A 23569-nucleotide genomic window follows, 5' to 3' on the forward strand; every position below is an offset into this window, starting at 1 on the left:
CAACACAAACTTCATGTGTTATGCCATGTAATATCATGTCTTGTAATCCATTATATACAATGAAGTGAAGATCCGAACTCAGATAATAAACTTCCGTTATTTTTTTATTACATAAATCTTAGGGAAATAGACATTTTGGTGCACAGGCCTTCCTCAGTGTGTTATAATCCATTATATTATCTTTAAATGTATAACCATATTAAATGTTTTAAATGATCAATGAAAACTGGAATACAAATTTCTGTACTACATATTTCTCTAAACAGTTCTGTTCCACTTTTGGACAGCCATGATTACATATGTATACTAAGTAAGCATAATAATGTTTACAGGTTAAATAGGCCTTTATCACACTTACGCGTTCGCACAGCAGAAGCTTCACTTAGTAGCGTAAAACAACTTCCGCTGAAGGCTGTTTCAATGGCAGTGTCCATAGTGTATAATTATTATGGTCTATTTTATGTACAATTTATGTCAAATACTTCATCTAAACAGACCTACCTCATCTTTCAATCATTACTCATGGATGGTGAAGCAAAGAAAATGGTGTCATGTTATTTTATGATTTTAAATAGGATGTATGTAAGTAGGCAGCACTTCACAGAATACAAGTACATTTTTTATTAGAGGAATGCAAGAATGTAGTACTAGCAAGAATACATTTACACATTAAAGATCATTAGAACAAGACAGGGGTATACAGTATGGCACAAAAATATATATATACGTATATATATATATATATTCCCAGTAAAGATTGTACAGAGTATGAACAATGATAATGATCACATTGCTTTCTTGTACTTGCTTTTTATAATCTCCATGTATGTTATGATCCATTTAAAAATGTTCAAACAAAGAAGCATTACATCCCAGAGTCCGATTGCAGAAAATAACAGGTTCAGTCATTGTAAACATGGAGTAATATCCTCACGGTTTGAGTGCGATGATGGGGGAGACGTTCACTCGTGAGTCACAACCGAATGCAATGTAAATAAATAAATAGAGATGAAAATGTCCCTGTGTCTACAACTCTTATTATATTTAAAATAAACATGATCATGCTGCAATAGTAAAAACAACAACATTAAAAGACTTAAACCCGGTCTCTTTGGGCTTGAGTTGAGCACATTAATCCTCTGGGAGAAACGCTGACAACCACCCCTGGAGTCATGAGTTCGAATCCAGGGCGTGCTGAGTGACTCCAGCCAGGTGTTCTAAGCAACCAAATTGGCCCAATTGCTAGGGAGGGTAGAGTCACATGGGGTAACCTCCTCATGGTCACAATAATGTGGTTCGCTCTCAGTGGGCGCGTGGTGAGTTGTGCGTGGATGCCACAGAGAATAGTGTGAGCCTCCACACACGCTATGTCTCCATGGTAACGCACTCAACAAGCCACGTGATAAGATTCATGGTCTCAGACATGGAGGCAACTGAAATTCGTCCTCCGCCACCCGGATTGAGGCAAGTCACTACGCCACCACGAGGACTTAGAGTGCATTGGGAATTGGGCATGCCAAAAAGGGGAGAAAATAAAAAACAGATGATGTTTACTGCCAAGTGTATCCAAGTTGGTTTAAGTTATTTACAAAAACTGGTGATCGTCCATAGACAGATCTATGGGCGAATGTTTGATTACACTACTATTCGGAGCTGGATGTGACGACACGCGGACTGTGATAAAGGCCTATTGTTTCATGAATACATCAGGAACATAGGGAAACATTTAACACATGCATAAAACATAAAATCACACCTGCACTTTACAGTTTCTGCACACGTCATAACTTCTCTTACATACTTATGTATGATTAGACATGATTTATGTACAAAGACAGCATCCTCATTTTTTTCTAGATTTTCTAACTCGCTTCATAAAAACCTTTTGTATTTGCACTTGAGACCATAGAATAACAACAGCATGTGCATATTAAAACTTGTCTCATTAGCGGATATGTAGTATCGTCACAGGTGGTTGTGATGAGAGCTGGAGCTTCGCCTGTGCTCACTCAGGTCCAATCACATGTAGTTAATGAGCTGACGGGGTTAGTTACCACTAGGTTAATGACGCACATTAATATGTTGCTAATATACCCCAGGTCATGCAGTAATTAAAAATCTCATTTTCAACTCTGAGCAAAGAAAGCACCGACTTTTCTTCAGAAAAATGAGATGGAAAGACAGATTATGTCGATTCATAATTTCCAAGGTGACTTGTTTGATGTCATTATGACATCAAACCAGTCTGTGTGATGTAATGTAAGATAGGAGGTGTGTTGCATCAGGTGTTTAGGGTTTATTCAAACACTCAGGCAGAGCATATGGGACACACTCTCTCCTCAGGGTCAGCTGATGCAAAGGGCTGATGAATTTACCTCATAGAAGCAGTCGCAACCACAGCCCCTGTGTGTACTGTATGTGTCTATGAAGTAGAAAAACACACACCACCGGGGCCTGGGTAACTCAGCAAGGAAAGACGCTGACTACCACACCTGGAGTCGCAAATTCGAATCCAGGGCGAATTAAATACCATGCTACCACAGTTTTATGGTAGTAACAATAGCTGTAGCAACTATAGTATTTATGATGGTAATTTTAGACTTTAGTAGATTTAAGTAGCTTTATGGTAATTTGTTGTAAGGGTCACAAGGTCAGTTGTTTCTTATGAAAACTATAATGATAAATAGGTGTAACATAAAATATGCACTACTTTCCTCTGTAATATAAATACATTTTCCATCAGGGCTTTAGCCCATACATTTCTGGAAACTGTTTGTCTTAAACACACCAATTCACTGTGTCTGTGACTAAATTCAACTGCACTTCAAAGCCATCAGTTCAGATTAGAAATATCAGATTATCACATTTTGCTGATAGCAGTTGGGGGAAGAATAAGAGATAAAACGCTTCACAAGTCTGGATAAAAAAAAAAGAGTGAAATATGAGTTAGAAAAGAAATGAAAATATTAGGAAAAAAAAAAGATGAGTGTGATCACATGCATACAGTCCAAAAAGACAAACGAGGAAATGGTGGTGCTTGTGATTTAGTGGCAAAGTGGTTTGAGAGGGAGGATGTTATTTTGAGTAGAGAGAGGATTATTATTTTATTTTTTTCAGCACGCTTTGATCTTCAGTACGGGTGAGAGGTTTCTAAAGACTGCACAATTGAGGAGGTAGAGCTAGAGAGATGCGGAGGAGAGGAGAGGATGGGATGGGATGGGAATGATAGAAATTGCACTTTATTCTTTTTTAACTGTGCTAAAAATAGGGTTGCCTCCACTCAAAGAGAGTTGGCTGGAATATAATTAGCTATTCATATATACTTTAACATGGAACAGCTGATCTGAGTGAGGTGAATGGCATTGTGGTGCTTCCTGTACCTTGAAACAGAGACTGTGTTGTTTTTCACCAGTAAGCATTTATTAGTGGCAGTGATAGCTTTATTGTGTTACTTGTATGTGTGGATTTTGAGTTCATAAGGCTTGTTGGTCTGTTAGACATGTGCTACTCTCAAACACAATGATATTCCCCTTGACTGGGTCTGTTGTTTTTCATAGAGATAAAGTGTTGCTTGATATGGTGAAGATAGTTTGAGGGAAAGATTGTGAACTCAGACTCACTCTTAACTGACCCCTCTCGACCCTTTCCATTTGCCTGGTTCTCTCTCAGATCTTTTGATTCTGTGAGATAGTAATATCTAGTATGAAATCCCCCCTTGAAATGACTTTTTATTATTCTTCCTCTCACACATTTTAGATCTAACCACTCTAACCAGACTTCATTCATACTTTTTTGTAGATAAAATGTTAAGGAATAGTTTACCCAGAAATGAACATTCTGTCATTATTTACTCACCTTCATGTCATTCCAAACCTGAATGACTTTCTTTGATGGAACCAAAAAGGAGAGCTGCTCTTTTCCATACAATAAACGTAAACAGTGACCAAGAGCAGTCAAGCTCCAAAAAGGACGAAAAATGCATCATAAAACAATGACTCATATTGACTCTTCTGAAGCCATATTATAGCTTTGTGTAAGGAACAGACTGAAATATAATTTGTTATTCACTGAATGGCTTCCCCCTCTCAAATCTTATTTACACTTTCGCATATTCAAACTTGGTGTGTCGTGATTGATTATCAGACCTGCAAGGACCAAATCATAGGCCTTTTACCTAAAACTTTAATACTATTCATTTTTCCTGTCTTGCAAGCATTGACTCTTCCTTCCTTCAAACAAAACCAAAAACACACTGTGATTATGACGATTAATTGTCTGTTTGAGGGCTTTTACGATTAATTGTCATACTTCTGGTGTGTGTGCTTCATACACCGTCAGTTATTTGTTAATATTTAACTGGGAATCATATAATAAAATAGGGATAAATAATTTCCTTTAAAGCTTTTTAAATCTGAATGACTGACATGAAAATAGTATTTTGAATATCTAAATATTTCCAAATACTTAAAATATCTCTCTCTTTTTGGTCAAATTTAGTCTTGGTGCATTTTACATTTAAACTGTTGTTTTTGGAACCCAGCCAACCTGAATATCTATTATATTATAGGATATTAAATTAAAGTGTGCAATAGTAAAATACAGCACTGTTCAAAAGTTTTAGGCACTTGTGAAAAATGTTGCAAAGTGAGGATTTCTTCAAAAAAAATCTTAATTTGCCTTCAAAACAGCACCAATTCCTCTAGGTACACCTGGGCACATTTTTTCTTAGTTGTTGGCAGATAGGATGTTCCAAGCTTTTTGGAGAACTTGCCACTGTTCTTCTATCTATTTAGGCTGTCTCAATTGCTTCTGTCTCTTCATGTAGTAGACTCCATGTTCAGTGGGGGGCTCTGTGGGGGCCATGCAAACGGATGCAGGGCTCCCTGTTCTTCTATTCTATTCTATTTGCAAAAGGAATATTTGGTAGTCTAAAATGTATATTTCCTATTGACACACTAAAGCTGAAGATATAAATAACCATCTTAAGACAAATGTTTTTTTGTGAAACATCTTATGTGCCTAAGACTGAATATCTGTCCTAAATTCTTCACTTCCACATGTTATTTTAAGGCTCTCCAATTAAACTCACAAGTCCTTATTCCACATAAAGAAAGACCTTTGAGATTCTGTGTTTCTTCATTCTATCTTCGCCACAGAAATACTGTAGAGTAAGTAGGCGTCTCCTCTGTGTCACTGTGTGTCATTAATACTGCGTGTATGAACCTTAATGAAATTTGACATTACACTTACGTTAAATGAAAGTGAAACAGGAGTGCTTTGCATTCACTAACAAAATCCTCATTTGCATTTTCACGGTTAATCTCTTCTGAGTGTAGTTCGCGGTACGGGACAGTGAGACATGCTGTTAATGGCAATTATATATATTTACTTAAAATTACCTTATTTGGACAGTAGAATGTGATTGGAATTTGAAGTGCACAATAATCGCGGCCATCTCAAATAACCATGATTAGATCAAATAACCACGATCAGACGATTATTTAATCATCACAACAAACCTACGCAGTACAATGAATTAAACAGAATGCAGGTGTCTTGAGATGCCTTTTTAAAAGTTCTTTTAACTTTAACTTAACACTAAAAAAAAAAAAATTTTGTTTGTTTTGACATGCTGTCTTAAAATGCTGAGCTCATGGCAAGAGAAAGCAGCCTGACGTGTCGTAATGGTCAAAGACGTCCATCTAGCGCACGTTTACATAGACATTTCTTTTTAAAACAACGTAGATGGATTTAAAATGTGCCCTTTGTGAACGACCACTAAGAAGTGTTAAGACAGTGGATGAGCACAGTTTTTGATTTAAAACAAAGCTCTGCAATCAACAGTAACAGGTGTAAAGTTCATCCTAGGCAAGAACACTACAGAGAACAGACAGTGAAAAGAGCTCAGCTCAAAGAGGCAGTGACATCACTTCTGCAGTCGCTCAAGCTGAGGCTGCAGCTTTATGGTGTCACCACCTTTATATCAATGACTCCAGTCTTCAGTTCTGACCTTAATGTTCTGCTGATGTGCCAGCTTATCGTCTCGTGAACTTCCTTGAACGAAATGGTAGAGTGCACGTCAGCAGAAAAGTTTATTTTTTGTGGGAAAATGAGGTTGACGCCATGTCAGAGTTGATATTACTTTTTAATGTAGTGTTTAAAAGCTTTTTTGTCTAGCCTTGTATCTTTTTATGAATATTGTAGGACATAAAGTGACAAGTACTGGTATTCACCTCAGTTTACAGCAAAATCGCTCTTTTATAAAATTGTGTTCAGCATTCTTTGCTTTTTGACTGCTTTAACATACGCCTACAGACGATAGAGTCAATTTAACAAACTCAACATGTGATTTTTTTTCAGTACATTTTGTGAATTGATAAAAAAAAGACTCAAATGAGTGAACGTCTTGATTATGCTGAACAAGGACACAGATGGCTGTCCTGTTTATTTTATATTTTGCTAATATTGTTCATGATGCAATGTTCTGCAAGGCCATATATCACTGGCCCACTTAAAGGACTAGTTCACCCCAAAAAAAAAAAAAAAAATTCTGTCATAATTTACTCACCCTCATGTTAGTGCTAAAAACAACACGTACCACTGTGAACAAGCTCTCATAAGCTCATGAACGTGCAACAGACGCCAAAAGTTTTTGAAAAGGCTTGGAATATGATGCATGATCCACATGGACAACTTTTATGATACTTTTTTAATCCTTTTGTAAGTTTTTAATTAAGTCACTATCAACTGCTATTGCACTGTGATGGACAGGGATATTTATAAAAAAAATATATCCTTTTTTGTTCTGCATAAGAAGTAAAATGGGTTTTGAACAACATGAGGGTGAGTAAATTACATTTTCATTTTTGGGTGAACTATCCCTTTGAAGATTTTTTTAAGCTAAAACAGTACTCGATGAGTATATCTGTGACCTCACAGGTGGGTCTAATGGGTGATGGTGTTTTTTAATCCCTCTATCTTCCATAAGGGAAATGTGTGGAATTCATAACAGTGTCATCAATCCACAAAGACAACATCAATGTAATTTATATGGAAATAACGTGCAAGGAGCCAGCAACGGTCTGAGCATAATTGACAATGAGCTGTTTGAGAATATGTTTATGATTGTGAGTGTCTGTGTGTGTGGCTGCACCTGAATCCTGATTTTCAACTAAACACACATGGTCATATCATCATGGGCTTGCAGAGCAGGACGCACTGACACCTGCGATTGCTGGAGGACATGTTTTAATCAGTGATCATGAATCAAAGTGTAGTTTCCTGCATAGAGTGCTGCAGTACACAACCAAAACAGTAAATAAGCATAACATTGAATAGATGATGAATTGCTACCATTATAGAGCATTTAGGATGCTGACATGTTAAAACAAGCAAACAAACAGAAATGTATTTAAGCCTAAATGCATGCATATGGAGTATCCTTTAACTGAATGCATTACTGCCTCGCTAACTGCAGCCACTCAAGTGCAATTTTTTTATTTTTTATTTAAATGGCTAGCATTTTCATCTTTAAAGGCCTCTTAAAGCGATAGTTAATTAAAATATGAAAGTTCTGTGATCATTTACCTACCCTCATGCTGCACCAAACGTATGACTTTTTTCTTCTATAAAAAAAAGCAAAACAATAAAAGTGAATGGTCTGGCTGTCATTCTGCCCAACATCTCCTGTGTTCCACAGAAAAATGAAAGACATATGGGTTTGAAACAACATGACGGTGAGCAAATTATCTCAGAATTTTCATTTTTGGGTGAACTATTCCTTTAAAGACCAGGTTTCACCCAGTGAAACGTAAAAACTAAAAAGCCTCTGAGGCTTACAGTTGCTCTGAGGGTCCTCACAGTGACTTTACCATGATGGACACGAAGCCCAAATGAGACATACTTTGAGAAGAACAACAACAAAAGAGATTCTGATTGACACATCTGGAGTCACCCGATTCAATTAAAGTTTAGTCCTTTGGCTGATCCTCCATTTCAAGTGCCAAGCAGCTGTGCTTGTGTCTCTGTGGACTAGTGTCCCTGTCTTGTGTCCCTGTCTTGTGGCTCTGTTTACTATAAAGAAATTGACTTGCCCATTTCCTGAAGTCATTCTCAAGCAGAAAAAAGGAGAATATAGGCTTGAAGAAAAACATCGAAGGGCTTTTGTGGGGATAAACTTAAATGATTGAAAGTCCCTTTTAAGCTGAGAAACTTTCCTAATTGTGAAAAAACTTTTCCTCTTTCCCATCATGCTTTTGGCAGCTGAGTGAACGAGGATCAACGGAACAAGATTGTGGACTTGTTTGTGCCATAACGTGTTCGTTGTGTTTATGTGTGTGATTATCAAGTTCACTGCTCTAACATTAGCATTGGCTGAGTGTGTGAAATGGGCGTTAGAGTGTTGAGAGGCCCATTTGAGCTTGGTAGTTGTAAAGATTAGGATTCTGTCAATGTGTACGTCATGACGCGACATCAGAATGAGAAAATGGAGCCAAACACGGGGCATCCAGACAATCTGCCCTGAACAGTCACTATGAGAGGCAGAAAGGGGACCAGGGCAGCCATCTTAGCAGCAGTGGACATAAGATGGCCTCCTGCCCTGGATCATGCCAGAGATGCACAGGAGGGACATCGGTAGTCTCAGCTTTAGGTGGCAATGCAAATTTCACACAAAATTGGAAAGCACTTTCTAGATCTGGCAAGCTCTAGTCTGATTGGCTGACTTATGCAACTTTTGTGGTATATTATTCTATAATAATATTATTATTATTCTATACCTGTCTATTATTGTGGTATAATCTATTTCAGAAACACATGCCCCTAAATGGCACATAATCTTTTCCTTTTTAAGTGGGCAGTCCTTTTTTGTCCAGAATAGGCTCCAGTGTGGATCAGACCCTTTGTTGTTTACTCAAAGGCCTGGCTATGCGAGATTATGACAGTGGTGACTAATGATGCACTGTCTCTAAGCTTCCTGTTTTATTATCTATACATTGTCATATGTTTAATTGACAGTTCTGGAGTACAATGGCAAGAAAAAGTATGTAAACCCTTTGGAATTGGCTGGTTTTCTGCATTAATTTGTCATAAAATTTGATCTCATCTTCATCAAAGTCACAAGTATAGACAAAGCACAATGTGCTTAAGCTAACTACACACAAACAGTTAAAATGTTTCATGTCTTTATTGAATACATCCCATTAAACATTCACAGTGTTGTGGAAAAAAATTAAGTGAACCCGTTGTGGATTGTCAAGGTGGTCTTTGGCAAATATCAGTACACCAGTATTTATTATTGGAAAGCAGCGGCTTCCTTTGTGGTGTCCTGCTATGGACACCATGCCTGTTTAATGTTTTCCATATAGTAGATTCATGAACAGAGATGTTAACCAGTTCCATTGATTTCTTCAATTTTTACCTGTCACTCTAGGGTTCTTTTTAACCTCATTGAGCATTTTTCAGTGTGCCCTTTGAGTCATCTTGGCTGGACGGCCACTTCTAGGGAGAGTAGCCACAGTACTAAATTGTATCCATTTATAGACTATTTGTCTAACTATGGACAGATGAATATCTAAGCTCTTCGAGATAACTTTGTAACCCTTTCTAGCTTTATGCAAAGCAAAAATTCTTGATCGTAGCAAATCTGAAATCTGAAATCTCTTTTTTGTGAGGCATGGTCCATGTCAGTAGATGCTTCTTGTGAATAGCAAAAGTAGCTCTAACATACATCTCCAATCTCTATTTTTTTTAATTGGATGCCAGGTTTGCCAACTCCTGACTTTAATTTGCTTTTGTTGACATCTTTATCCTAGGGGTTCCCTTACTTTTTCCACAGCACTGTGAATGTTTAAGGGTATGTGTTCAATAAAGACATGTAAGATTATAATTTATGTGTTGTTAGCTTAAGCACATTGTGCTTTGTCTATACTTGTGACTTTGATGAAGATGCGATCACATTTTATGACCAATTAATGCAGAAAACCAGCTAATTCCAAAGGGTTCACGTACTTTTTTATTGCCATACCTTACCTCTTATTCATCCTATTTCACTCTCTTTTCCTCATTTCCTCTCACACACCTGTGTGCATATGTTTCTCATTTTCTAAGGTCTAATCCACCTCCTTTTTCTCCCTTTTCTTCTCTTAACTGTGGTTGGATGCAGGTGTTGTATAGCAGTTGAGCAAAACACGTAGGTACATTGTTGATGAAAATAGAGAGGGAGAGAGAGAGAGTAAGGAGAGAAATGATGAATGGCACTCATTAGTGCAGTAATTTATCACTTTCCATATGACTGGGCTCCAGCTGTCTCTTACTGAGCTTTTTGGCCTCTCTGGCTCGCCATCTCCTTGCCGGACAGATGGGTAGAGAGATGTTGTGCCGTGCCTCATGTGCTAGCTAGACCCAGGCCGCTGTATTTGGTTCACATCCGTGAGCGTGTTTGCAAGAGTTTCTGAGTGTGTTGACAGGATTGCCACAGTCAGCGGCATGTCTACTTTAATTCCACAATCTGGGAATGCACTGGAATGATTTTCTCATAATAATATTACATTACATAATGTAATTTTACAAGCACTCTTACCCAGAGATTACAACAAGTGAAGGAAAGTCAGCAGCAATAAAAAAACAAGGCACTGGACAGCTTTAAACTTTATGAATTATGAGCCGTGTGAAATCAAGCGTCACAAAGTATTTTCGTGTAGCCTGTCCACAGACGGTAACTTTCTCAAATCAAATTTGGCCAAAATGGAGCAAAGCCAAAAAGTGGTGGAGAAATGCTGGCTCATGAATTACTTAACCCAAAGTGCTGCTGACAGCTCTTTTTAGCTATGGAAGACCAGCCATGTGGTTTCTTGTCAACGAAAAGCAAACAGTTGATGCTCATTGGGGTTTGTCAACTCATCCCTTTGAAATTCTTTAAAGGCAAAGCATGTATTTTCTGTGCCACTAGAGGCACCAATGGCAATGGTTTCCAAACAGGATTCCCCAATCACTCCCCTGATCTCTATAAAGTACAACAGTCTTGTTCCAGAAGTAAAAAAAAATCCCATTTATTTTCTCCATAGGAGAGTATATTTTTAATGATAAATTATCCATATTAAAGACAGACCTAATGTTAGCTCCAAATCGATGGTATATGCTTCTGTTAATGCCAACAGTCCACCTTATTTTATCTATATTTCATTGTGTTTTATTGAGGAATTTCTGTTGAAAAACCACACTACCCATAAATCCTGTAGAGAAAGATCCACCAATCAAAACATCATGGCAAACAAAGCTCTGCCCACTCCCATGAAGCACTGGAACGATTCACTTCGGAGCTGGTTGGTTTGATTCATGGCTTAGAACTCTTTAATTAATGATTTTATGACCTCTGTATGGAATAAATAAATTGAAAACAATTGTTCTGGAACCAAGACGGCTGAAAGAGTAAGCGGACACTGTTGTACTTCTTGTTCAGACATCCGATAGTCTTGCCTCAAGCTCACACCATTGGTTGAGGCCATCAGGCCGTTTAAAAACAAACAGACCAATGTTTTGAAAGCAAGTGTGCACTCCTCAGCAAAACAACCTATGAATGTCTTATTGACAGATGCATTTTTTTTTCTCCCCAATTTGGAATGCCCAATTATGAATTGTGCTCGCTCGCACAAAAGTCCTCGTGGTGGCGTAGTGACTCGCCTCAATCCGGGTGGCTGAGGACGAATCTCAGTTGCTTCCGGATCTGAGACGTCAATCCGCACATCTTATCACATGGCTTGTTGAGTGGCATCCACGCACAACTCACCACGCACCCACCGAGAGTGAGAACCACATTATAGTGACCATGAGGAGGTTACCCCATGTGACTCTACCCTCCCTAGCAACCGGGACAATTTGGTTGCTTAGGAGACCTGGCTGGAGTTACTCAGCATGCCCTGGATTCGAACTCGCGACTCCAGGGGTGGTAGTCAGCGTCTTTACTCGCTGAGCTACCCAGGCCTCCCTGACAGATGAATTTTAAACTTGAATAGGAGACATAAACACACACTCAGCAGCTCCGTTGCATTTTATCTTAATTAGGGACAGGTCAAGGTCAGATCAGCATTCCAGTCCAACAGAGCCAAAATACTTTATCCTCTCCAAGAGATAAATGGAATTTAGGAAGGACGGCAAATGAGAAGAATCATCTAGAGGAACAGGTGCCCCCCCAACCCCCTTCTAACGAGCCTTTGTTCTAATAACACAAAGCAATTTATACTGACCTTTATAGAAATTTAGCAAAAATAAATTACAATAGTTAAAAATTGCCCCTGAGCCTAATTGCAAAGGAGATGAAGTTTTCTATAATTGCTTTTGGCCACCTAATGCAATTTTCCTTTTTTTTTTGTAATTAAAGTGATTTAAAAATGTAATATCCCCCAACACACACACAGACATACACACACACATGCACACACATATACTTCTCGTGTCCAGTGCCATAAATACTCTCATTATAGAGGCAATGGTCCGTTGAAAATGGTGTCATGGTTTTGTGTGTGAACATTATGTGCTTGTTGAAATTAGTGCAAGGATAATAATCATTCTGGATAAAAACTGTTTTATATTTATTTAAATATACCAAACATTATTTTCTTTTTCTATAATGAGAAAAACACCTCTTCACCAAAGACAGAATATAAAATACAAGTTGCATATGTAAGATATAAAGTTGCCATGACATGGAGTTTTAAGTTATAAAGAGTACTATTTCTTCTCAAACTTTCCAGAATTACTCCCACTCTGCTCTGTCCTCCAGTGCCCAGATGCATCTCTCTGATCATTTATTGTTCTTTATTGTTCATCCGTTTATTTAGAAGTCAAGCTAATCAGTTAACCTCTTGCACTTTCATCTGCATATACGCTGAGCTTTCCAGAGTGTTTATTCATCTCTTCTGTGCATTAGTGAAGATCCCTGACTCCCTCTTGATCTTTACCTCCTGCTCGCTCTTTCTCTCTTCCCATTGGCCCATTTTCAGATGCAGATGCCATAGAAGAAGCTTTTATGAAACGCTGATGGAAAACATATCCTTCTCCCCTCTTCTTTCATTTTATTATTAAACGGTACTCTGTTCTGTGTCCCTGGGGCCCGCTTAACAAGCAGTCCAGTCACCCTGCTATATTTCTTTATGCATAATATCCCACATACACAGATCATGAGGTAAACCCCGCGAATACTGAAGAAAACAAAGGCAAAAATATTGCTTTTCTCTAGCTGTGAAGATAATATGCTGTAAAGAGTGTTTGGCAGGGTTGGCCAAAATCCATAATTTTAAGAGTTGGCTCCTTTACATTTATGAATTGGAATTTGAACTGAATTGCCCTTGCCCCTCAAATCATGTTGAACTGGAATTTGAATTAGAATGAAGGGAATAGAAAATTTACTGCATTGCAATTCAAAGAAATTCAACACACACACACACACACACACACACACACACACACACACACACACACACACACACACACACACACAACATTCATTAGACCACATCATCAAAATAAACAAGAACTGTGCATATATAATATACTGTATGTAATTTAAATGTTAAACATTGATTAGAAATATCATCTGATATTTCTGAAAATAACCCATATGTTGTATGATAACATGTTTATGGTGAATACATAAAGAAAAGGATATCTATTGTTAAAAACTACACATACATCAGTCATATGAATTTCTTTGAATTTCATTTCACTGTAATTCTACTACCTCAAATTCAAATTATAATTATGCATCCTGTCTGCTACCACAATTCAAATTCAGTAATTTAATTCAAATTTAATAGGAACTGTCTATTCAGTTCTGAATGGCACACAGCCCTGGTGTTTTAGGGTTGGTGTTTGTGAAACAGGGGCTCTGCACTTAATCAATAACAAAAGGCACAGCAACCTTGACTCAGCACACACTCAATATCCTCGAATGGCATTGTACTGACAAAGGAGTCATAGAGAGAGAAAGGGCGAATGTGTTTGTATATGTTTGTTTTTGAGTAGGGGAGTTGACTCAGATGTGTTCAATATACTTTTAACATTCTAGGTCTTTGAACAAAAGCACTCCTTGAACCTCTCTTTCTGTTCCTCCATTCCTGCTAACAGGCAGTCTGTGGTTGAAAACATGAAAGGAAGATGAAAGTTTAGCACTGCATGTTTGTGTGTGATAATCTCTGTGTACAGTGGCTTTTTGAAGCTGAAGGGACTCTTGAAAGATACGTAGATATTGCACAGTCTTTGCTTGAGCCCAATTAAAATGATGGTCAATGCATTGTTGTTTCAGTTTGAGTGATATGAATCTTAAAAGAGCGGTGCTTGTGAGTCTGGGGGCCAATCACATTGCAGCGTGATTGTAGTGGGTACTGTGTTTTCCCTGCTGTCTTACTTGGAATAATTAAGGCAGGTAATAGCCTCCTAATTCCTCTTCCTTTATGAGGACTAACAGCACACACAGTCCTTTCAAAACTGTTTGAAATTTTTCCTGCAGTGCCATGACAATTACTCAGGAGCTCAGATGCATTTAAACGCAATGACCTGCTCTGCCCTCCCTTGTGCATTTCCTCGGATGGAAAAATCTGACACACTGGTGTCAGGAGCACAACCTCTCCCTCAACGTCAGTAAGACAAAGGAGCTTGTGGTGGACTTCAGGAGAAGAGAAAGAGAACACAGCCCCATCACCACCAATGGAGCACCAGTGGAGAGAGTCAGCAGCTTCAAGTTCCTGGGTGTCCATATCACTGAGGAACTCACATGGTCCATCCACACTGAAGTCGTTGTGAAGAAGGCTCATCAGTGCCTCTTCTTCCTGAGACGGCTGAGGAAGTTTGGAATGAACCGCCACATCCTCACACGGTTCTACACCTGCACTGTAGAGAGCATCCTGACTGGCTGCATCTCCGCCTGATACGGCAATAGCACCACCCACAACCGCAAAGCCCTGCAAAGGGTGGTGTGAACTGCCAGACACATCATCGGAGGTGAGCTACCCTCCCTCCAGAACATATATACCAGGCGGTGTGTGAGAAAAGCTCGGAGGATCATCAGAGACTCCAGCCACCCGAGACATGGGCTGCTCTCACTGCTACCATCAGGTAGGCAGTATCGCAGCATCAGGACCCACACCAGCCGACTACATGACTTTTGAACTCTTGATCTCTCACGATCAATATACATCAGCACTGCCCTTTATTAATCTTATTATCTCACACTGGACTGTTATAATTATATATCTCTTAAAAACACACTGGCAACTGACTATCAACCGACAGCCTGAATGTCAATACAGTACAATACAACCTACTGTACATTTTATATATACTATATATACTATTTTTTATTGTATAATGTGTATTCTATATTGTGTGTATTGTATAATGTACATTGTATATTATTATTTATATACTGTGTTGTGTGTAATTATGTGTATATTAGATTTTAAATTGTGTTGTGTAAATCTGAATTTTATTGTAAATTGGTATATGTCTCATCACTGTCACAACTGCTATGTTGCTCGGAACTGCAACCAACAATTTCACACACTATTGCACTTGTGTATATGGTTGTGTGACAATAAAAGTGATTTGATTTGATTTGAAAATTGCATGCAAGTTCATATCTGCAGGTTCCTTATTGTCATAACGCATGTATAGTGTTCTTTTAGGAGATCCTGTTGGGAAATCACATCCAAAACATCTGTATTATGGTGATGAAGTGAGACTGTGTTTGTTTGTAAATGTACTCATGTAAAGCTCCCATAGCATGGAGGTTTACAGGACAAAAATGCTGTGTGCAGCACTTCCTCTGTAAACACATGGCTATTCTGCAGGCCTGGCACTCCATAACTCACATACACATACTTGCACTGACACCAAGTATTTACTTCTGTCTCAGTACTTTTGTTTATGTATTACACTGTGTAACAATTATTATTTGTATTTTTTTTTTTTTGGTTCCTGGGTAGTAAGTGTTATTTCCTAATTGCTTATGCCTCAAAAGTATAGAAAATGGTTATTATTCCCCACAAACTTTGCTTTTATGATCAGGACTGTGATATTTTGAAATGTACCTATGTCCAATGAGAAAACAGGCGAATTTGTGTCTTTTTGTTCACATAAAGTCCGAAAAAACAACATGAATCCAAATTAACATGTATTTGTATTTTGTATATAAAGTAATACAAAAATGACTACAAAAGATTTAGAAGTGAGTAGTTTTTCGAGATTTACGATTATATTGTAAATCACTTTCACGAATCAGCCCCAAATGTTGTCTCCCATCACGTTCTTGTTATACTGTCCTTGGTAGCGGTGTTCAAAGTCCAGTATATCCTGATGGAAGTGCTCGCCTTGCACCTCCGAGTACACTCCCATGTTCTCCTTGAATTTATCAAGATGAGCATCAAGGATATGGACTTTGAGGGACATCCTACAGCCCATTGTGCCATAGTTCTTCACCAGAGTCTCAACCAGCTCCACATAGTTTTCGGCCTTGTGATTGCCCAGGAAACCGCAAACCACTGCGACAAAGTTGTTCCAAGCCGCTTTCTCCTTACTAGTGAGCTTCTTGGGGAATTCATTGCACTCTGTGATCTTGTTTATCTGTGGTCCAACGAAGACACCGACTTTGACCTTTGCCTCAGACAGCTTAGGGAAGAAGTCTTGAAGGTCTTGAAGGCTGCCGACTCCTTATCTAGAGCTCTGACAAATTGTTTCATAAGGCCCAATTTGATGTGCAGTGGTGGCATCAGCACCTTCCGAGGGTCTACCAGTGGCTCACATACATGTTCATTTGGATTCATATGTTGACTTTATGTGAACGAAAAGACACAAATTCACCTGTTTTCTCATTGGAAATAGGTAAATTTCAAAATATCACTGTCCTGGTCACAAAAGCAAAGTTTGTGGGGAATAATAGCCATTTTCTATACTTTTGAGGCATAAGCAATTAGTAAATAACACTTACTACCCAGGAACAAAAATTGTGTTACATAGTGATATCAATGCACTGTGAGCGTGTTGTCATTTTCTACTTAAATGATGTATACACAGGTGTTACCAGCATATTTAGCACATAAATTATGCATGCGATGAAGACCACACACAACTTGTTTCTTAAATTTTCTTTACAAGCCCAGAGATAACTTTTATGAGAAACACTTTGACTATGCACATCTTATTTTATGAGAACTGGCTTTAGAAGCAAATTATTGTACTCGCAACACAGAGAACCGCTACAGTGACCTAAAAAAATATGTGGATACTTCAGCCACACTTAAAAATGAATGAATGTCATTGCATTAGATAACAAAATATCAAATCAGGTGGTGCTTATTTTAGAGAACAATTGCAGAAGTACACTTTTAAAGCTTTTTTTTTTTTTTTTTTTTTAACCAAAATATGTTTGTTGGGGTTTGAATTAGAAAACAATATATATAATGTTTAAAATAAGGACAAAGGAAGAACTGACCTCGGAACCAGATGGTTAATATTAAATGCTAGTTTGTTTTATATTTTGTTATCTAATACCATGGCATTCATACATTTTAAGTGTGACCAAAGTGTCCATATACTGTACTTTTGGGGGCTACTGTATATTTACAGTATGATTATTTAGACATCCATTGGGAAATATTATGTCACATTTATGTCAATTGTAATACTGTTTATACTGTATATGTTGCATGTTTGTCACATATTAGTATGTTGAGATGTATGTGAAAGTACAGATGTGCCCATTTGTCATGTCACATGATCATAACAAGTTTGTCTCCTCCTTTTATCTGTCCATTCCTTAGGTCGTCCCCTCCCTCCCTCCACCGCCTCCTCCAGCCTCCTGCCCCCTGCACCTTCTCCTCCTTCTGCCCCCCTCCATCCAGCCCCACCTACCATAAGGGAGTGTCAGGTGCCCTTGCTGGACAGAAGCTCCTCCCATACCATGTTGGAGTCCCACCCAGAGGACCAAATCTCCCCCAACTCATACCTGCTCCGGGCCCAGCCCCCCACTGGTAAGCTCCCACTGATCTCTCATTGGCTGACGTCCCCTTCATCATCTTACTCATTCACTTTGTCCAGTCAACTGTCCTTTTAAAGCATTTTTGTTCACCCTGCTGCCATCTTGATAACGCCCTCCAAGTACTGGACCGCTTCTGTCTACTTGAATGGAGAACAACTATAAACTCCAATAAGATACACTACCGTTCAAAAGTTTGGGGTCACTTGCCTGAAAAGTTTCTCATGATCTTAAAAACCTTTTGATCTGAAGGCGTGTGCTTAAATTTTTGAAATTAGTTTTGTAGACAAAAATATAATTGTGCCAACACATTAATTTATTTAATTACAAAACTAAAATTGTATTTAAAAAAAAAGAAAAAAGTTTTTGAAATGGATGACTTGGACCGAATAATTAAGAAAAGCAGCCACTAAGTGTTCAGCATATAGATGGGAACTCCTTCAATACTGTTTAAAAAGCATCCTAGGGTGATACCTCAAGAAGTTGGTTTAGAAAATGCCAAGAGTACATTTCTGCAAAATCTAGGCAAAGGGTGGCCACTTTGAAGATGCTAAAATATAACATAGTTTTGATTTATTTTGGATTTGTTTAGTCACAACATAATTCCCATATTTCAATTTCTATTATTCCATAGTTGTGATGACTTTACTATTATTCAAAAATGTGAACAAATAAAAAAAAAAAAAAAAAAATAAAGAATGAGTAAGTGACCCTAAACCTTTGAACGGTAGTGTATGTCATATCACCAACACATTCTGAATGGTATAATTAATTTAGCTTCTTTAGCTCAAATCGTACACACACACACAAACTGCATTTTCAATTTAGTTTAGCCAAATAGCATTTTTGGACATGTACGTTCTAGAGAAAAATTAGTTGGTGATGTTTTTGTCAATAAGGCCATTGACTATTTTAATTGAAATGCCATTCATTTCTTTATCCAAAAGGTTACAAAAAGATTGTCTACTTTGACAAATGAAGAGTTTCACATATTTTCCTAACTAGACACAAAGCGACAAGTTATCAGCAACAAATTGTTTTTATTTTATTTTTTGTATGTCCACTCTGAAAGGGGAAATGCTGTGCAAACCATCAGAATTGGGCAATCAGAACATATGTGACCTGCTCCATTATTTTGAGTCTCATTGACCAAGAATCACATTTAGAGATTTATGTAAAAAGAATGATAAAAATGAAGGTCTCAGCTTAATAATTATATAATTTGTATGTTAAGATAGAATAATTTAAAGGATGGCTGTCATAAAACTGTTTTTGAGAAAATGACCTCTAAAGATTCCAAACAATTTTCAGACATTATTTTAAGAATTGGAAAATTTGTTCAAGCATACATTAAATTATTAAGACATAAATAACAGTTTAAGGGAACAAAATATATAATGCATGCTGTTGCATGTAAAAAGAAAAGTTCACTCAAAAATTAAAATGTTCTCATCATTTACTCACCCTGATGCCATCCCAGATGTGTATGACTTTCTTTCTTCTGCTGAACACAAACAAAGATTTTTAGAAGAATATGTCAGTTCTGTAGGTCCATACAATGCAAGTGAATGGGTGGCAAAAATGTTAAGCTTCAAAAGCAAATAAAGGCAGCATAAAAGTAGTCCAAATGACTCCAGTGGTTAAATCTATATCTTCAGAAGAGATATGATAGGTGTGGGTGAGAAACAGAACAATATTTAAGTCCATTTTGTTCTATCAATCTCCGCTTTCATATTCTTTTTCTTTTGTTTTTGGCGATTCACATTCTTCGTGCATATCGCCACCTACTGTGCATGGAGGAGAATTTATAGTAAAAAAATGACTTTATTTAATAATTTATTCAATATTTATCTGTCTCTCACCCACACCTATAATATCGCGTCTGAAGATATAGATTTAACCACTGGAGTTGTATGGATTACTTTTATCCTTCCTTTATGTCCTTTTTGGAGCTTATAATGTTGGTACCCATTCAGTTGCATTGTATGGACCTACAGAGCTGGAATATTCTTCTGAAAATCTTTGTTTGTGTTCAGCACAAGAAAGAAAGTCATACACATCTGGGATGGCATGAGGGTGAGTAAATGATGAGAGAATTTCATGAAGGCATGCACCTTCATGCGCACAGCACACACACTTCCTCTGGCTAAACTACTTTGAAATGAGTTGTATCTGTTGTCGCATCTCTGACCGTGATGATATTTAAAATTTTAGTTATATTTTCTTCTATAGTGTTCTTTTTTTCAAGCTAACTAACTATGAACTTTGGATATCTTTCCTGAGATTAATGAAAAGCGCTTATCAGAGGCGAGACACTTTATCCAGATTCCCATTTAAATTGACAGCAGCTGAAGCGATTTGACACTCCATTTAAAACAAAAAAACAACATTTATGGGTTGCATTTATTTTTGCATTTATGCAGTGATAACACTGACATAATTTGAAAGCTGAGACTCTGTTTAATTAAAAGCAATATAAAACCCAAAACAATCATAAATCAAGTTTTTGACCAAATTGCAAGTTTTTCAAAAATGGCAGATTGTTTAAGATTCATTTTGATGAAGCACGTCACATATATGATGTTTAATTTACAGCTATTTGGAGTACAATTGTGGACCAACGAAATTTCACTGTGAGCAGGGCTATCCAGCGTGATGTGCTGAAAATTTAAACCAAACAAATGACAAAATGTCTTGTCGCTCATCTGGGTCGTAGCTACAGTAATTTGGATAGAAATTTAAAATTACATGGAAGATGTTGGATTTATCACTTGTAATTCATCACATTTACTGGTTTGGACATAGTGTTAGTTGTTGTCTCCAAAATAGGGAATGATTCAGTTTATGACTATTAAAGTTCAAGGTGAAAACAAATGGATTTCTGTCTCCATACTTGACACATTCATTTTAAATTCCAGGCATAGAAAAAAGCAAACCGCATTTAGTTCCACTGGAAGGAGGTTACAGATACAGAAGCAGAAGATTTATGTCATGGTGACTTATTACACCTTCACAGGTTGTGTAGAAATTTCATAGCTCAGACTGAGCAGAATGTGTGTCTGGGCTGCCCTAGTACAGCTGTGCTCATTCAGAGTAATTAATGCTCTCTCCGTGTGCTGCACAGTCCTCCAAACTTTGCCCTGCATCCAAATCTGCAATCCAGGGGATATATTTAGCGGAGAGGAAAAAAAAGCTGTTAATATAATTTATGCTGGAATATAATCTATTGTTAATGGCATTAGCCTCGCCTTTGATCTGCTATAAATCTTTATTACGTCTGATCAGGGGCCCGAGTTCAGGAGCAACGCGATTATAAACCTTTTAAAATGACATTACATCATGCCTCTAATTGGTTTACTGTTTGGTGCAGCAACATCAATCATTTGCAGACTAACCATGCTGTAAATAAATTCACTCCAACACTGCCAGCACCATGGTTCTGGGAAGACAAACCAAAGGGATTTCGGATCAGAACAGTTCAAAAATGCAAGAGGGCATATCACAGTGTCTCTCAGTAGAGGTGACCGCTAATAGCTTTATTGAGACGGCCTCAATTTTCCTCTGTGCTACCATATAATTGGCTGAATTTGCTGAAAGGAAACATAATATTTAGACAGTTCTGATTATATAATCCATGATTAATACTCCCTTAATATACTGTAGGTTAGCTTGTACACAACAAAGCAGGGACAATAAGTATAATGATGGTAATACCAAAGTACAATAATTTGTTCTTTTGTTCTTTTTTCGACGTAGGAGTATATGAAACTTCTGAATATATATGCTGTAATTTGAACATTTGTAGGAGAAGCTTTATATATTCTAATGAGCTTTGTGAGTTTTCTGCTATCACAAATAACTGTATTTATGATAAAGAGGTCCGTATCATATTTAGAAAATAGCTACTTTAAATATTAGAGACTTGCAAATCGTTATTCTTATTTTATATTCTTTGTTTGTAATTCAGCATAGCCTTGATCTGATGACACATTCAGCTGTGAGGAGTTTAAAAGCTTGCAGTTAGCCTGGAAATAAATAAATCAATAATTGTTTTATTATTATGTTGTCTTGCTTAGAATTTGTGTACAAGTCTGAAAACTTAGTTTCAAAGAGTGTGAGTTTGCATGTTGACGTGATAGACCGAGAGGAGAAATGTGTGTTTGTGTGAGTCCAAGTCCAATTAAATGTCTTGTGATCTTGTTGAGGGTGATTGTTTTGCAGAAAATGAAATCTCTGGCCAATAACCAATAACTTACTGAGTCTGAAAGACAGACATTACAAAAAGGATATGTAAGAGGAGTAGACGTTTTTGAGTCTATTTGTATTCTTCTGTTTGTGGTGAGTGCACTTACTTTTTAACAATAGTTTTGAATTTGAATACATACAACCTTTAGAAATAAATACATTTTCATCAAGCTGCTGTTTATTTAGTATAACTCAGCATGTCCTAGAAATCTCCTATCAAATTATTTTTTCACTACTTTTCTGCTCAGTCTTTATTTAGGTTCTGTGCTTCAGTGGTATCTTGCGCAGCTGGGCTGCGTCTCTGCCAGTGGATAGTGCTGTCATGGGTGGCATGGTTATGGTGCCACAGTCATTACTTCAGCTATTGTAGCTGTCAGAATTGTCCAGGGACTGGCAGCCTGTAGGTGTTAGAGAGCTCCAAGAGATATTTATGTTCTTCTAATGTAAATGCTTGGCTAAAATGAATTCATTGAAGATTTGTAAAGATTTGTTTCTAGGAAACCTGTATGTATAATGCATTGTTACAGTATTCATAATTCCTTGTGCATTGCAGTTCATTATTAAAAATTAGAGCTAATTAAAAAAGTTTACCCCATTAATTTATTTTAATCACAATTAAAGCATTTACCATTAATAGAGCATAAACACTGGTGTGAATGGCGGAACCTTTGTAATGTGTCTGCCCGGAGTCATTTCACTGACACACACACCACAAACACACACACAACAGCACCTCTCTTTCAATGATAAAAAATGATAGAGAAAGTACCTCTTGTGCTATTTTTTGTAGAAAACAAGCATAGATGGAACTTGTGACAGAAATGAGGTATTTTTTCAGCCTAAGTAAGGCACTTTTTAACTACCACAGAAGCACGGCAAGTCTTAACTATCCAGAAACGCAGAATTAAACATTTTTGTCTGCAAGCACTTTTCGCTTCGAGTTCAAAGTTGTGCTGGACGCTGGCGTTGCCACCCTGACGAATCATGAATGCGGCTTCACGATTGCTGTAGCAAAGTGGATAGCCACAGTCTGCTGGCAGATTAATATTGTGGAGGATGACAGTTTAAGAGATGTAATGCCCATTGCAATGAAAATGCAACCTATGTGGGGACTAGTTCTTTGAATTTGTCAAACTCCCACTTAGACTTTGAGAAATGTTCAATGTTACTCGAATTGATGCTATCTTAATGCATTTCTATATTTATTCTGTTGAAGGCTTTGTTTGGAAAATGTTACTAAAGCATTGTATTGTTACATATCGTTTTGTTTTTTTACCTAAGATGGAAATAAATGTATTT

At 37.5% G+C, this 23569-nt stretch overlaps 1 protein-coding gene across 3 annotated transcripts in view; it reads left to right on the forward strand.

Moving 5' to 3' along the window:
• tenm2a (teneurin transmembrane protein 2a) overlaps positions 1-23569 on the forward strand; it is a 378826-nt gene that overhangs the window by 213683 nt on the left and 141574 nt on the right. For all 3 annotated transcript variants that reach the window (XM_051649776.1, XM_051649777.1, XM_051649778.1), the window contains one exon: positions 17811-18020. In XM_051649776.1, coding sequence (XP_051505736.1) covers positions 17811-18020 — 210 coding nt within the window. The remainder of the gene's footprint in view (positions 1-17810; positions 18021-23569) is intronic.

Source organism: Myxocyprinus asiaticus, chromosome 22 (assembly GCF_019703515.2).
Source record: "Myxocyprinus asiaticus isolate MX2 ecotype Aquarium Trade chromosome 22, UBuf_Myxa_2, whole genome shotgun sequence".
Classification (NCBI taxonomy): Eukaryota; Metazoa; Chordata; class Actinopteri; order Cypriniformes; family Catostomidae; genus Myxocyprinus; species Myxocyprinus asiaticus.